General features: G+C 57.8%; 1 protein-coding gene across 1 annotated transcript in view; it reads left to right on the forward strand.

Annotated features, from left to right (window-relative positions):
- Nucleotides 1–16,789, forward strand: part of KCNQ1 (potassium voltage-gated channel subfamily Q member 1) — a 333,009-nt gene that overhangs the window by 81,692 nt on the left and 234,528 nt on the right. Inside the window, 4 exon segments of the mRNA XM_043972032.1 lie at nucleotides 13,222–13,348; nucleotides 14,901–14,979; nucleotides 15,724–15,820; nucleotides 15,982–16,122. Of these exon segments, the coding sequence (XP_043827967.1) occupies nucleotides 13,222–13,348; nucleotides 14,901–14,979; nucleotides 15,724–15,820; nucleotides 15,982–16,122 (444 nt within the window).

Here is a 16,789-nt window from a genome sequence, read left to right on the forward strand (position 1 = left end):
TGATGGCCTTCCCTGGGCAGTTGAGCCCCACTGAAAGGGCATCTTGCCCTGTCCTGGGGGAGGAAGGATGGGTCTCTGCTTTGGCCATGGGAAGTAGGCCTAGGCTGCTGGCGGAGGCCCCTTGGAAATTACCCAGGTGTCCCTCTGTCTGATGGCCAACTGCCCTGGGGATCACGTCCAGTGACGGAGTCATCAAGGACTATCGTCTGGTTGATTGTCAGACGTTCCTGAGGCTAGGGAAGCAAAGGCCCCCATTGGGTGTGGAGTCTGGGGGTGAGGGAAGGCCTCATCCATCCCCTTAGGATGTGAATCCCAGGCCTGGAGAGTTCCGGCTTCTAGTGACCTTCCTATTAGATTGTACCCTTCCCCAGGCAGTGCTGGGCTTGTGCGTGTGTGTTTGTGTGCGTGTGCACAGGGCTGGGGGGGGGGGGTGCGCGCACATGTGTGTTTGTGGTTTCTCGTGTTTTTCTCTCCCAAACCTTGCCAGGTTTCTGGGTGGTCTCTGTCACAGCCCCCCTCCATCTCTGTGCCCCTCTTTCTTCCCCCTTTTCCTTGAGGTTGGTCCCACTTTGACCACATTGGGGTAACCAGGGCCGCCTGGACTGCTATTTCCCTCCTCTCCTCTTCCCCTCTCTCTCTCTCTCTCCCTCCCTCTCTCTCTCTCTCTCTCCCTCTCCCTCTCTCTCCCTCTGTGTCTCTTTCTCTGTCTTTGTCTCTGTCTCTCCCTCTCCCTCCCTCTCTGTCTCTGTCTCTCTCTCCCTCCCTCCCTCTCCCTCTCTCCCTCTCTCTCTGTCTCTCTGTCTCTGTTCCTGTCTCTCTGTCTCTTGGCCCCCCCCCTCTCTCCCTCTCTCTCTCTCTCCCTCCGTCCCTCTCTCTCTCTCCCCCCCTCTCTCTCTCTCTCTCGCCTGTCTGTCCCATGGGCTGGACTACATTTAGCCACATCTCTGTTCTAGGGTTGCTGTCTGAATGGGGCTGGCTGGGCCCCATTGTCTTAAGGGGAGAATAACAGCTGACACATTGGAGTGGATATCAAGTGGTTGGGTGGGTGAGGGGCTGCCTACACAGAGAAGGGTTCAGCCCCCTGTCTGCCTGCCATGTCTTCCCAGGGGTAATTAGTTGGGGAAGAATAGAAGTGTGTTGGAGCTTCATTGGCCCTGGGCTGCCCATTGTGGATGATAGACTCCCAGGACAAGTGGGGGCTGGCCAGCCAGCTGTCACCCCTTGGCCAGCACAAAAGCAGGGGCTCTCAAGAGAGGAGGGCCAAGGGGTCCAGGGACCGTGCTGCTGAGAGGACAGAGGCAGGAAGGATGGATGGATGGATGGATGATGGATGGATGACAGGCCCAGCAATGATACAGCCAGAGAGGGCTGGGCTGCTTCCCTGGCCTGCCCCTGCCAGCTTACCCAGGGTACTGCCTCCCTCTCCCTAGCCCACAGAAGAAAGGACATGACCCTTCCCTGGAAGGCCTCTGGGTGCTGGTGCCCCTGAGGACCAGGGAGTGAGCCCAGCCAGGGACCAAGGGGCCAGACTCATCCCCTGGCTCATGCCCTCTTCTCCCTTTGTGTCCCTCCCCAGCTGAGTGCAGGGTCCTCAGGCCCCTGGCTCCCAAGTCACACAGCCAATCTTTCATGGACAGAGAGGCTGGGAGCAGGGCAGAGAGAAGGCCTAGGGCTAGGGGAGCCAGCCATCCTTCCCCCATCCGCAGGTGGGTGGCTCAGCCCAGCTGTGCCCGCACCTGTGCCCGTGTGCCACGCTCATGGACCTAGGGAGCCTTCCCAGGGCTCTGCCCGCCCCGGATGTTGAAGGGGACGACTTCCTCCTGCAGACCTAAGCTCTTATCTCAGCATCCCTGCGCCTGGCCCAGGGCCTTCCAGCCTTCCTCCATTCCCTTCTCTTGGAGGCTCTAGCTCCCTCCTGCTGCTCTGCAGGCCACAGAGAGGGCCGGGAAGCTGGGCACATGTCACCTGCCCCCTGCCCCTGCCTGGCACTGTGGCTCCACAAACCAGGCTCTGGCCCCAGAGATGGCTGTGCCTTCTGCCGCCCACGAGCTCTGTGAGGCTCAGACCACCGGGTCTGAGGCAGGAGGGCTAGACATGGGCCCGAGGACCCAGAGTTAGGCCGAGCTGCTGGCTGCACTCCTCTTTGGGCCCCTCCCCTGCTTCTGTTATGGCCCCCGGGCACCCTTTGCTTGTGGGGGGCTGCCCCACAGACATGGCCTTCCCAGGGGTATAGGGGGCAGGCCCTGTGTGCTGTGTCCAGCTCTATGCTGTCCTGGGCTCCACTGGGCCCTTCTAGCCTGAGGGGCCTTGAGACCCACTAATCAATGACAAAAAGCACCCTGTCTGCAAGCTGTGTCCTGCTGCTCTCATTGAGCTGGGAGCCCCAGGGGTCTAGGCCCCCAATAGCACTGGCCCGAGAGAGGCAGCTCCAGGAAGGGTGAAGGTGGATAAAGAGCCTCTGTGCTGGACCGAGGGGAGGGGCTTGTCTGAAGATGCTCCCCCCCTTTTCCCCTGGGAAGAAAATTCCATGAAGATGTTGTTTGAGGCAGCGGACAGGCAGCCTATGGGCTGACTGGGAGTCAGAAAGGCCTGAATTCAGGCATGGGCTGGTTGTGTGAACCTGGGCAAGTCATAGATTCTTTCTGGCCTCAGTTTTCCTGCCTAAAAAGTGGGGTAATAAGAGAGCTGACCACAGGATGGTTGTGAGACTCAAATGGGACAATGTGTATAATCTTCTTCAGGAACTATGGTCAGCGGGTCATTTCCTTTTGAGACTCTGCTCAGTCCTGAGGCTTGTTACCTCCTTTGTGAAGGACCGTCCAGTCCTGGATTCGGTGGGCTCTCCCCACCTCTCCAACAATTTCCCCATGGCGGGTAAGGCCCCTTTCTATGTGCACCCCTTCTCTAGGGGCATGAGTGGGACCGAAACCCAGGGGTCCTGGTTCTGAGACCTTCCCCCACTAAGCTGGGCCCTCCAGAGGCCAGAGGGTTCCTGAAAGATGAGGAGGGGGCTGCTGGGGGGCCTGGCATCCCCTTGAGTATTCTGTTTGGAAAGGGGCCTTTCACCTCTCGCTCCCTTTCCTCCTCCCTCCCTCTCTCCCCTTTCCCTCTCCCTTCTCCCCCTTTCCCATCGCTCCTCTCCCTCTCTCCCCCTCTCTCCTCTTCTCCCCCTTTCCCTCTCTTCCCCTTCTCCTTTTTCCCTTTTAATCTCTCCTCCTCTCTTTCTCTCCTCCTCTCCCTTCTCCTCTTCTCTCTCCCTTCTTCTCCTCTCTCTCTCCCCTTTCTTTTCCCCTTTTCTCATTCTCCTCTTTCCTACCAATTCCCCTTTCACCTTCTCCCTTTCTCCTCTTTTTTCTGTCTCCCTCCCCTCTTTCCCTCTTTCTCTCTGCCCCTCTCCCTTCTCTCCCTTTCCCCCTTTCTCTCTCCATCTGTCTTCCTCTTTCCCTCTCTCTCCTCTTCTCCCTTTTCCTTTCTTTCCCTTACTCTCTCTCCCTCCTATCTCTATTCATCTATCCCCCTCTTTCCCTCTCTTTCTTCTTCTCCCTTCTCTTTTTTCTCTCTCCATCTATTCCTCCACTCCCTCTCTTTCTCTCCTCTCCCTTCTCCTCTTCCTCTCTCCATCTATCCTTCTCTCTGTCTCTCTCCCTTCTTCTCTTCTTTCTCTCTCCCCCTCCCTTCTCTCCTTTTTCTCCTTTCTGTTTCCATCTATCCCCCTCTTTTCCTCTCTCCTCCTCTTCTCCTCCTTTTCCTCTCTCAATCTATCCCCCTCAATCCCCTTCTTTGTCTCCTCCTCTCCCTTCTCTCTCCCTCTCTCCTTTCTTCTCCTCTTTCTTTCTCTCCCTTTCTTTCCCCCTTTTCTCATTCACCTCTTTTCTCTCTCTACCTATCCCTCTCTTTCCCCCTCTTTCCCCTTCTCCCTTTTTCCTTTTTTCTTTCTCTATCTATCCCCCTTTCCCTCCTCTCTCTTTTCCTCTTTCTCTCCCTTCTCTCCTTCTCCTCCTTTCTCTCCATCTACCCCCTTTCTCTCCCTTCTCTTCTCCTCCTCTTTCTTTCCATCTACCCTCTTTGTTTCTCCCTCTCTCCTCCTCTTCAGAGATGATCCCAGTAGGTGGCTCTTCTTCTCTCCCACCCCGTTCCCCAGGCAGAAAGCCTCTGAGTACTTGGGTCTCTGGGCTGGGAGCTTCCATAAGCCCCCTCAGAATGTACCCACAAAGTAGCCCGAGTTATTCTGGGTTCCTCCTTAGCCTTCTCTGGCCTCAATGAAAGACACACCAGTTCCCATTCAAAGGTGTTATTTTCCACCTTTTGGGGGTTATTTGTTTTTCTCGGCTCACCTGGGCTCCTTCCAAATGTCACACATTCCTCAGGCATGAATGAAGGCCTGGCTCTAATAATAATCACCACCATAACATGATGGCTGTATTTATACAGCACCTTGAGGTTTACAAAGTGGGAACATAAATCTCCAACGGTGTTGAGAGTTTTGCTAGGAAGCTGAACTCCTCCTTGGCTCCGAGGGCTGTAAGGAAAGGACTCTGGAGACCTCAAGGCCATCTGGTGCCTGGGTGTGATCTCCCCCGAACGCCCCCACCTCTGCTCTGGCCGTCCTCGGCCCTCAGCCGCTGCCCCTTCGGTGGAGCTGAGGGCTCTGAGCCGTTAACCCTGCGGCTCCTGGCGTTTGCTCAGGAGACCAAGCGGCGGCTCCCCTCCTCCCGGCAAGCTCCGGCCTCTCTCTGGGTGCCCGTGCGTCCCACAGGGCCGGGCCCTGTGCTTAGTAGATGCCCATTGAGCCGGGCCCTGGTGCCAGGCCCTGGAGCCGTGGTGCCGTGCCGCACGCCCCCGAGGAGCTTTTTGGGACCCTTAGATCTTAGCTCAAAGTGAGGGCCCTGGGGCCCCGTGCTGGGGCCTCGGGACGATGGCCTGCCCACGAGAACAAAGCCTCCTTGTTGGCCCTAATCAGCACTTCCACTTGCCGCTCATGGGAGGAATCAATAGTTTGGCATTTGTTTGGTCCCGGGAAGCTGGGGCCCAGACAGAGGCTGCTTTATCTCACACAATATCGTGGGGCTCGGAGCCAGAGCTGTGGGTGGATGGGGGCTGCAGCCTGTCAAGCCTCTCCATGATCAGGAGGATGGGGGTGGGGGATGGCTAGCTCCAAAGTGGCTTAATCTCCCCGTCTCGGAGCCTGGGCCGCTGGGCGGTGAGCCCTCATCCTTGGGAACCTAGCCTCCGGTTTCTCTGTCCTTTCAGGACAGCCTCGGCAGGTCTTCTCCATCTACGTCTCCCCGCTTCGTTCCCTGGCCTTGGCTGTCCTGAGGCCGCGGGGAGAAGGATGGAGGGAGAGAGGGAGGAGGAAGCAGAAGGTTCAGAGAGTGGAAGCCATTTGCCTGGGGTCACCCAGCTAGTAAGGGCCGGTGGTGGGATTTGAACCCACCGTCAGTCTGCCTCTGACCTTATCAAGTGCCTAAAGTGGCGCTATCATAGGACTGGGAGATGGGAGAGACCTTAGAAGCCATAGGGAAGAACCAGTTACTCCCTCTGCCTGAGGCTGTTTCCCCAGCCGTGGAGTGAGGGGAGTGGGCCAGCAGAGCCTGAGTCACTTCCCACTCTACAGCTTCTAATGTCACCATCATCCTGCCTCCGCTGGAAGCCCTTGAGTCCAGGGGAGCTCACTCACAGCCATTGTTGGATGGCTCTAGCTGGCACGGGTCCTCCCTCCAGAGTATAAGCCCTTGGAGGGCAGGGAATCTTTTCCTTTTTGTCTTTCAGCAGCCAGCAGAGAGCAGGGCTCGGTAGAGTCTTGTATTAGCTTCTCAGTCACAGACTTGGAGGTAGGACAGACCTCACAGGATGGTGGATCCATCAGCATCATTTTACACGTGGGGGAAATAGAGGTGTCCGGAGGTTGAGTCACTTGCCCACGGTCACATAAGTAGTAAATGACTGGGGCAAGATTTGAACCCAACTCTGTTGACCCCAAAGCCACTGAGTGCTCTGTCTACTCTACTCTCTGCCTTTCCATTGAGTCACAACTGGCTTCCCTGCACCCCTTGGTGCCAGGTCTGTTTTCTGTTTAGAAATGAAGGTGACTGTTAGTGCCAGGAGCCCCAAGCCTGGGCAGGAAGAAGCCTCTCCTACCCATCTCTCTCACAGCCCCCGATCATGGCCTGGCTGTGTTGGTCCCCATGCTCCTGGAGAGCCTAGACCCACCAGCTTTGTCCTAATGCAGAAAACTTGGGCCTCAGACTTGTCTCCTCCCTTCCTAGACCCCAGAGAACTGAAAAGTGACCCTTTTCCTCCACTTTCTTCCCTCTCTCTGTCTCCCTCTCTACCTGTCTCTCTCCTTCCTTTCTCCCTCGTCTCTCCTCCTTCTATCTCCGTCTCTCCTCTCCTCTTCCTCCTCCTTCTTCACCTTCTCTTTCTCTCTTCTTTTCCTCCCCCCCACCTCCTCCTCCTCCTTCTTCTTCCTCCTTCTCTCTCTCTCTCTCTCTCTCTCTCTCTCTCTCTCTCTCTCTCTCTCTCTCTCCTCCAGCCATCCCTCCTCTGCCCCCACTTCTAGCCTGTGCCTAGGTCATCCTTCTCATAAAAGGCTGGGTGTCAAAGAGCCAGGAAGCCACTGGTGTCCTGCCTGCTCGGGTTCTTTGGTGTACGGTGTGATGAGTTCCTCTCACACATGATGCCAATGGAGCCCCTACTTGAAGCAAGACCTGGATTATTAGCCCCATTTTCTAAACAGAGGAGGAAGTGATCTGACTGAGGTCCCTGGGCCCAGAAGAGGCAGACTGGGACAAGGCCTGGGCTGAGCCCCTGTTTGCCCCAGACCATTGTGCTCAGAGAGGTTTTTCCTTTGGGAGGAAGCATCAAGCTGAGTGCTCCCATGATCTCTCTTAGAAGGTGGGTGTAGACTGTGGCTCATGGGGACAGGGTGCTGCAACCTGGGGAGTAGAACGGGCCTTGGGTTTAGAGTGTGAGACTTGGGTGTGAATACCAGTCCTGTTCCTTATTAGCTGAATCACCCTAGGCAAGTCTGTTGCCCCCCCCCCGGGCCTCATTTGCCCCATTTCTCCTTGACTCCAAAAATGGGCTCAATGTCAAGGCTCTCTAAGCTTATTCATTTTTCATGTCCAGAAACTATGAGTGAGGGTTCTGGGAGGACTGTGCCCCAAGCCCTGATCCATCCATCACCCATTCCCCATCTGGAATTTCCTCTCTGGATGGAGTCTAAGGGAGAAAGTCTTTCAATGACTCTGAAATGGAGGCTAATTCACAGCCCCTTCCAGGAGAGAGCTTTGGGGTAGCTGGGGCTGGATAGTAGCCCCCTCTCTCTATTCAGGAAGAGTCCAGGGATAGAAGGGGGCAGGGGGGTGGGCTGTGTGTGTGTGTGCACTTATGCACGTGTGCTGGGGTTGGGGGGGGAGCTGGGGCAGAGAGGAATGCCGGAAAGTTCCACCCCCGGCCTCAGGGCCAGGCGGCCCCGCCGAGCTCCTGTGAAGTGTTCACTTTGTCATGTTATTTCAATATGTGTGTGTCTGGGCTGGGGCGGAAGGGGGGGGGGGGTCTGGCTGTTCCCGAAGCCCGTCCTGGATACCAGAGGGTCTTTTTTCCTCTTGTCCATCCAGGTAATTTAACCACAGAGTCTTTGATGTATGAAAGCCGCCTTCTGCTTGGACCCTGTGGGCCGGGCGGGCTGGGCGGCTGTCTCAGGAAGCGCGTTGTGGTCGGGCCTGCAAACGTTTGTGTGTAGAGATGACTGGTTAGCTGCTATTTGCGTGCATTGGGCAGACAGACACCCCCCTTTTCCATAGCTCATTTCCCTGGCAGCCAGTTTGGCTCAAGGAGAGGGGGCTCAAGTTGGGGGCCCAGAACTGGGGTCACTGAGGGCAAGAATAGCATTCTGCAGTAAAGGAGACTGAGCCCCACAGCCCCTCAGTGCCTGCCCAGGTTGTGGAGCTGAGCCCCTCTCTCTGATCTCATGGATGCCCCAGCCAGGGTGGGCTGAGGGGGAGGCTCGGGCAGGGATGGGCGGGGAAGCAAGGTCCAGCATAGAGGACATGGGTGACCAGGGGTGGAAGGCTAGAACACAGCTTTCGCCTCCAGCCCCAGCTGGGCCTTCTGGCACACCTAGCCTTTCCTCGCTCTCCGTCCCTGCTCTTGGTTGTTTGGGGGAACATCTCGGTCCTGTCATCCCCCCACTTGGGCAGCTCAGCCTCTTGCCTCTCCATAGAGATAGGAGGGGTACAGTCTGAGTTCTGCCTTGAATTAAGAGTCAGAAGCAGCAGAACTAACCAGAACCCAGATTACTTTGGACGTCCATCATGAGGCGAGGTAGCCTAGTAGAGAGTGAACTGGATGGAAAAGCCTGAGTCTTGATCCACAGCTCTGTGTCTGGCTGATGGTGAACAAGTGACTTCCCCCTCCAGAGTCCTGGCTTGTCCGTCTCTAAGATGGAGATATCGTCTGTGAGCCCCCTGCTCCCTAGCGCTGGAGGAAAGCCTGTGTAAACCCCCCAATCACGGGATCAGGGTAGTCCTAGTCCTGACTGGGTCTGCTCAACGAGAGGTAGAGCCTGTAGGGTGGGCTGTTTGCTGGGCAAGAGAGAGCCTTCATCCACTTGACCTTCCCTGTGTAGACGGTCAGGACTTAGAGCCCTCTTCTAGGAGGTTCTATCCTGGAGAGTGCTCTTGGAGCTTGAAGGCACTATCTGAGGTTAGCCACAAGTAGGAACAGCTGGAGCTCAACCATGCTGTATTTAGGCAAATTGAACTTGGGGAGGGCAAGAGCGCCTAGTACCCTTGGATGGTGCCCCCATGGAGGGTGGCAGGCAGCCCATCCCATATGGGGTGAGGAACAGAGGGGACCCCAAAGACCTTCCTGAACCTGCAGGGGGCTCTTTGCTCCCAAGGGGCTTTGCAGGATTGTCATGGTAAGCCCTCAAATCCCTTTGGCTGGAAAGCTGGGCTCAGGGCCCGTGTCCAGCAGAGCCTGTGGTGGGAGGCAGCAGTATCTCCCAGGTCTTTGTTCTTTGGTTTTGGAGATTGTTCCCCCATCTCTAACGTCCAGAGGGCAGACTGGGGAGTAAGTCTCCCAAAAGGTCACAGTGGGCTGAATCTTGCTTTGCCACTGGGCCTCGGTTTCCCCATTTGTAAAATGAGGGACCTTTGGGGGCCTCTCCATGCCGTGACTGTCACATGTGTCACCTGAGAGGATGAAGACCCAACGCTGGGACAAGGGCCATCCTAGGCTCTCTTCCTTTGACCCCCATCTCTCCTGGGATACTTGGAGACTAGACAGCAGCTGATATCTGGGGCATCCCCTTGAGGATGCCGGTGGAAGCCTGAGTCTGCGGCCTGCCCTGGGGAGTGGCTGGCCACGGACATCATGGAGATAAGCAGATTCAGCCGGTCACCTTGGGGGGAGTGGACCAGCCTCGGCCACTTCTCAAAGAGAGATCACTTGTGTGCATGTAGAGCAAGCTTGTGAGTGTCTTTGTTCCAAGGAAGCAGGCCTGGCCCGTTCCCCCCCCCCCCCACCCCTCTGGATACTTGCTTAGCATGGCCTGTCCCGATCTTCCCCTTTATTATCAGGGAGATGCACTGGGGGGCTTGGGAACCCAAGGTAGGCTTGGTTTTCTGGCCCAAAAAGTGTTTGCTGCCTTCTCAAGAAGGGGCTGGGGCTGGAGGGTGAGGGGTTTGTTACTCCTGGGCTGTGCCCTTCCCTTCAGCCTGGGTGAGGTCTCGCAGGAGGGGCCGAGCTTTGGAAGGACCCCCCATGGCTCCGGCCGTTCCCAGCTCTCTTGGTGTAGCCCTGCCCCTCTCCCGGTGGCCGGCCTTGCCTCTTTCCCACTCGGCCCTCTCTGTCCTCTCGCCCTCTGGGCTCCCCTCCTCTCCCGAGTCATCACCGTCCTCTGTCTCCCCTGTGTCCCCTCCATCTCTCTTCTATAGACACTCCCCTGTCCCCCTCCTCTGCCATCTCTCATCTTCACGCTACCCCTGAGCCCCCTCTCTAGCCCCTTCTTTTGGCTTCTGCCCTCTTCCCCTCTCCCCTCTCTCTCCCTAGTAGCAGATCCCTGGGTCCCTTCTGACCTCTGTCTTATTCAGGCCCTTCTATTCTCTGACCACCTCCTTGTCCCCATGGTCTGAGTTCAGGCTTGTGGTCTTTAAAGACCCTCAGTCTCCTCCTCAGCAGGCAGAGACAGGGATGGGCTCCCCTGGGGGACCCCTGAGTCATCTTTGTCATGTTGTCTCCCCAGCTTTGTCTCACAGGAGAGGATTCGGTTTTGAGTCCCACACCAGCTTCTTATTAACTGTGTGAGAAGCCAGAGACTTGCCCAAGGGCACATGAGTAGGCAGGAAGTGATAGGGCTGGGATTTGAACCCAGGACCACCGAGTTCAGGACTGATATGTCGGTGAGTATCTGTCGAACTGGTTGAGTTTTATGGGAACTGGAAGGAAAGTAGGAGAAACTTTGGTCTAAGCCAGTCATTGACAGATGAGAAAACTGAGGCTTGGGGGGGTTCGACTTGGTGCCCAACCAGGCTTAGGACTGAGGTCTCCCGAATCTCAGCCTGGGGTTCTTCCCACTGTACCCCATCTTCCCTTGTGGAGCACCCCCCCCATCCCAAGTCCTGGATCAACTTGCCCCACTAGGGCCTGGCTTTTTTTTTTTTTTGATGGGGAGAGGTGGGGGCAGTAGAGAGGCCCTCGATGAATGAGGTGTTTGTCCTGCACCTGGAGAGGGCTGAGGTGATGGGGCGTGCTCGGAAGGAGTTTCGCCAAGCCCGCAGTCTGTGCTCTTGCAAACAGCAGTCTCTCTTGTACCTTTATTTGTGTTGGAGACGAGGCCCATGGAAACGGGGCCGCTGAAAAGAGAAGGCTCTGTAGAGTCGGTTAACGAGGTATGTACATCCAGAAAGGGCTCCCCAGTGGAAACGGCCGCCCTCTGGTCAGGTGCCAAAGCCCCGGGAGACTTTGCTCTGGGTTAACGACTGGGGGTGGGGAGAGGGGCTCGTTGGTCTGAACAGATCAGGCCACGGGGAGGGCTGTGGTTCAGAGCCGCACTGAGGGGGTGTTTGTAGCTATGCGGGCTGAGCCGGTGGGCATGGGCCAGAAATAGCCACCCCAGAGCCCCAGAGTCAGGGCCATGAGAAACGTGGGGCTGGTGTCCCAGGAGCGAGAGGCCCATCCTCGAGGGTGCGTGGCCAGCCACTTGCCCTGCCCTGCCCCAGAGGAAGGACACTAGAAAGCAAGGCTGGGTTTTAAAACAAACAAAACCAACTAAACAAAAACCCTGATTCCTCAAGGTTAAAATCTGCAGACAAAAGGAAAGCTAAAATTCCCGAATGCGTGTGCCCGAGTGAGCTGTGACCGGCCCAGGCTGCATTGGGGAGCACAGGGGCCCCGGGGGAGGCTGGCCTCCACGGACTGAGATCTGCCCTGAGATGCAGGGAGGAAGGGCGTGGGCAGAGAGGGCAAGGATGTCTGGCCTGGAGTCCAAAGCCTTCTCTGCCCAGGCCCTGCCCTCAGAGAGCTGACATTTTCCTGGAGAAGCAACAAGGGAGGAGACAGCATGATATGCTTTGGGGAGGGTGGGCTCACTCCCCAACCCGTCCCCCGGGAGAAGAGGAAGGCCTTCCTGGGATCAGGCAGCCTTGGGCTTCAGGAAAGTGAGGAATTCGAGGCAGAGGGGGCGCGGGAGCTAGGTGTGGAGGGCACGCTTGGGGAATGGCACGCAGGCCAGTGTGGCTGCAATTGTGCGGAGACGTGACGGGGTGTGGAATCACACTGGAAAGGTGGTCTAGATGTGGAATTAGGGAGAGCTGAGTTCCAATCCTGCCTTGGGAGCTTATTGGCTGGGTGGTGTTCCTCAGCTTCAGTCGCCTCGTCTGTAAAATAAGAGCTGCCATGAATGGAGCAGAAAAACGGTGTCAGTGTTGCCTAGAATGGAGAGCGGAGACGGTGAAACAAAGGCGCTTTCTGAGTTCTTTGGGGGGGGGGGCACCCTGAGGGAGCGGCCCGCCTGAATCTTTGCTGGCTGGGACACAGAAATGCAGCAACCAAAATCAGTCCCTCTTCCTTGCCCTGACTGGGTTACTTGTTGGGATCTTGTCTGGAACAAGATTCATGAGGGCAGGCAGGCACGCAGGCACACACCCGGACACACAAACACACTCTCCACTATCTGCCTCTTGGCCCCGGCCGGGGGAGGGTTCGGGGTCAGCTGCTGACAGAGCCCTGGCTTCTCTGTGTGAGCCTTTTGTGAGCCGTGGGGCCTCTCCCTTCGGCCCATCGAGCCTGGGGAGACCAAGACTTCGGTGACAGCCCCCATTGAGAGGTCCTCGGCCCTCACCGCTTGCATCCTCAACAGTGGGGCTTGAGTCTGGGCTTCTAGGAAGCACACCCGCCATGGAAGGAAAGCGGCCCCTTCCCCCTTCCTCCCTCTCGATGCCTGCTCCACAAGTAGATCTTTTTATAGTTTGGGGATGCGCCTTTGCAGCCCACTGGCTCCTTGTGCCTGCCCGGGCCACCTTGTCTCCTTGTATTCAGAACCTCAATGGGCCATCGCTGGTGCGGCTGACCCCCAGTGGGTTGTGTCTCTCCCCAAGCTCTGGACCCCGGCATCCCAACTTTCCGAGTGCTAAGCCTAGGTAACTTAGAAAGTGCTAGAACTCCAAGCGAGTGTCTGACTGCTCCTGCTCTCCCTCAGGAGTACATCAGCAAGCTTTGCCCCAAGCTGGCATCCTAGCTCAGGAATTGGGGCTCCCTGCTAGCTCTGCCCCCACTGTGGGCATCCTCCCCACCCACTCCGACAGTCATTATAGTCACAACTATCCCTGGAAAGGATGGGACAGTTAGTTGTTCCATGCTGCCCACCACCATCCCTGGAATGTCTCGAACCAGCAGATTCCTCCCTCCTCTGCTTCCACTTCTCCAGATATTCTCACCTCTGCCCATTAGAGTGGAAGCTTTCTGATGGCAGGGACCATCTTTGTATTTCTGTCCCCAGCACTCAGCGCAGGGCTTGGCTCAAAGTTCCTGGCACACAAGAAGCACTTAATAAATGTTGCTAGATCACCCTTCCTTCCCCGGGGTGAGGGGGCTGCTGGCACACGGGCAGAGCCTCCCTCGGTGCTGGGTCGGAGTCGCCTGTCCAGCACGCCCCCGGGGCCCCTGACAAACAAATGAAGCAGGAGAAGTCATGCATTTCCCATCTCCTTTTTCCAGGAAATTGTGCTCGTGGTATTTTTTGGGACGGAGTATGTGGTTCGTCTGTGGTCAGCGGGATGCCGCAGCAAGTACGTGGGTATCTGGGGCCGGCTGCGCTTTGCCAGGAAGCCCATTTCCATCATCGGTGAGTAGCCGGTCTTCCTGGTTGGAGGCTGGTGTTGGGCCAGCACTGCTCACATTGTGAGGCCCACCGCTGTTCCTGCTTCCTGGGGGTGGGGTGGGCATAGAGAGCTACCCAGGAAAGATCCCCTCGGCCTGGGCCTTCCTTACTCCGGAGAAGTGCTGGAGAGGTGTAGCAGATCTAGGATGGCAAAGCTAGAAGAGTGCCAGGGACCACACAGTCCAGTCCTGCCCTTGGACAGGAGGGAAACTGAGACCCAGATATAGGTGGAGCCTGGCCTGTGGGCTCCCAGTGAGCATGCCGGGTGTCTGGACACTCCTCACTCGGGCAGAGATCTTTCTGTTCCATCAGGAGTTGCAGCCTAAGGAAGGTGACAGAGAGATGAAGGAGACTCGAGAAGTCCCTTCATTCCCTTCTCCACTTTCCAGATGTGGACTTGAGGGCCAGCAGCCTTCCCTTTCTCAGCGAGTGCCCCGGGGTCCTAATCTCCATGCTGCGCCCTCCCCCAGCCGCCCCAGACACGAGTGGGCCTGGGAGAGTCCCTGAGCTCGGCTCAGAAGGGGGGCTGATCGGGGGTTCTTTGGGTGGCAGCAGCTGCTCACACTCACTCCTGAGGGCTTCCAAGGATGTGCCTGGAGACACATTCCCAGGGACCAAATTAAAGTCACCTGGGGATTATCATCCAATGAAAATCTGGCTTTGTGAGAGCTGTGAGCAGGGACCATTGTGAGGAGCGGGATCCATGGGGGGAGCCCAATTGAGCTCCCCCAGTGGGCAGCAGGGCAGCCCAGGGAGGCCCTGAGGCTAATGCCTCTCAGCTGATGGTGGGAAACAGTCCCAGAGAGGGGAAGGGCCCAACCCTGTGTTCCAAAGGGAGAAAGTCACGGAGCTGAGGTTCCTACTCAGAGCTCCCGGGCTCATTCCTGGGCCTTCACGTCAGATGGGTACGCAGACCTCTCTGCCCCCGGCCGGGCTGCCCCCACGCCGGCACAAACAGCGGAAGCCTTTCAAAAAATGAACTGGCGTGAGGGAGCCACAGGCTGGCCATGTGGCTGGGGAACGCCAAGCATCTTTAGGGCCAATGGTCTCACTTTCCAGTAAAGGAAACTGAGGCGGAGGGAGGCTGCAGTAGGGACTGGACAGGCAGGATGGATCCTAGGCCCCCTGACCCTAAGTGCCAACGGGCTCTTGCCTTGTTTTTCTCACTCGTAAGGAGCGCTCTGCTCCTGGAGGACGGGCTTGGGTTTGATTTGTTTCTGCCTCCCCCTGGTGCCTAGCCCAGGGCCTTCCACTCGGCAGATGTGCGCCCAATGCATCCTCCTCTGCTCCTCACATCCCAGGGACCTCCTCGAAGGGCGTTTCTGGGGTCCCTCTTGATGGATGAAGCTGCCCGGGCCAGGACTCACGGGATTCAGAAACCCTTGGTGATGGCCTTCCGGGCTGTGGGCTTCGTGGGCAGGCAGCCCCGTCCTTGGTGACTGGTTGGTTAATGGGGCCTTTGGAGACATGATGTGACAAGGTCAAGCTCTGAGCCTTCCTGTCTCTCCTTATCCAGACCTCATTGTGGTGGCGGCCTCCATGATTGTCCTCTGCGTGGGCTCCAAGGGACAAGTCTTTGCAACTTCAGCCATCAGGTAACCATCCCTTCTGGGCAGTGCCTCCCAGGACTGCTCCCTGCCCCCTTGGCTGCCTCCTCCTGGCTGTCCTCCCTCCCTGCTCACTAGAGGTGCCCCACCTCTGCTGTGGAACCCTTCCCTGGACAGCCAGCTTTAGAGGGGGCCAGGGAGCCGAGGAGGAAGGGAGTCAGTTCCCCGGGACGGGCTCATTCACCCTCCAATCAGCAAGCGTTTACTCAAAGCTTACCGTGGTCTGCGCTCAGCAAACCTCGCCTGCGTGCAAAATGAGCAAAGGCTAGGCGACAGCCACAGACACCCACAGACAGCCATAGACAAGGGCCCCAGCTCCCTGGGGACCAGCGCTAGGGCAGTGTGGGTGGATCAGAGTGTGAAGGGAGAGAAAAGGGAGCCAAGGGTGTGCACCTGGCCCCAGGCGGCCCTCGAAGGGGCTGAGCCAGGCCGACGCAGGGAGATGCCTCGGGCAGTGCGGTGTGGCTGGCCGGCATGGCGACACCCAGCCTGGGCATCTCGGGGGCGTCCCTCGCCTGGGACCAGCCCCCCATCCCTCCCCGAGGCTTCCTTTGGCCTGGCAGGCCTGGTCGTCCAGTCCCTTGAAGCTGGGGCAGGAGAGCCTCTGCCTCCCCCAGCGCCTGCCCCTGCCGCGTCTCCTCCCCTCTCACCTGCCTTTCCCAGACAGCGGCCCCTGAAGCGACCCAAGGGGCAAAGGCCCCAGGCCTTCAGGCTTCTCTGCTCCGTCCCCAGGGGGATTCGCTTCCTGCAGATTTTGCGGATGCTGCACGTGGACCGGCAGGGCGGCACATGGAGGCTCCTGGGCTCCGTGGTCTTCATCCATCGGCAGGTGGGCCCCTCCTTTGGCCCCGGTGTCCGCTTTGCGTCATCTGGGCTTCCTGGGGTGGGGGGAGGGGAGGAGGGGGGCAGCCCTGACACCGGTTGCCCCCCTCCAGGGTCAGGCCTCCGGGAGGCCCACGCTGACAGTCCTTGTCCTTGCTCCCACGGCAGGAGCTGATAACCACCCTATACATCGGATTTCTGGGTCTGATCTTCTCCTCCTACTTTGTGTACTTGGCGGAAAAAGACGCCGTGAATGAGTCCGGCCGCATTGAGTTTGGCAGCTACGCCGATGCCCTGTGGTGGGGCGTGGTGAGTGTGCTGCCTCATTTCTCTGGGGATTCCTACTCGCGTCCACGAGGGCCGGCTCGCCTGTGCTAGCTGACCTGAGGACGGGCTGGGTGTGTCTGCCGGCGCTGGGTGAGCGTCCCGCTAGCAGCCTCTGCCCATCAGAATGTCGGTCAATGACTTCTCTGCCCACTGGCTCCGAAGGCCGCCAGCTCCCCTCCCTGAACTCAGCCTCTCGTCAGCTCTGGTCAAGGCCACTGAAATGCAGGCTTCCCTCTTCCCCTTGGCCAGTGACGTCTGCCTGGGTCTCTTAAGTCACTTTGTTTGTGAGGCCAAGTGAGTTATTTGTTGGCAAGTTGGGGGAGCGTGCGGCTAAGAGCACTGGCGTGCAGGACACCCAGAACGAGCCGGGGTTGGCATGTGGTTCCCCCCCGGAGAGGGCCCTGGAGCGCACACGCGCTGTCAGCAGGCCGGATTTCCAGCCCGGGTTAGAGCAGAAACGCCAGGTTGCTTGCGGGCTCGGTTTGCCACCCTGGCATCGTGGGAGTCTTCGGACATCAACCACAGGTCCTCAGCAAAGCCGTGAGTGTTGGCTGGGCAGGTCCCATGAAAAGCCAGCTGCCTAATGAAAATCTGCAGCTATCCAGAGAAACCGGGTGAGGGGGTGGGTGAGCTGTGCTTTACAGAGTTC

The sequence above is a fragment of the Dromiciops gliroides genome, chromosome 6 (assembly GCF_019393635.1).
Source record: "Dromiciops gliroides isolate mDroGli1 chromosome 6, mDroGli1.pri, whole genome shotgun sequence".
In the NCBI taxonomy this organism is placed as follows: domain Eukaryota; kingdom Metazoa; phylum Chordata; class Mammalia; order Microbiotheria; family Microbiotheriidae; genus Dromiciops; species Dromiciops gliroides.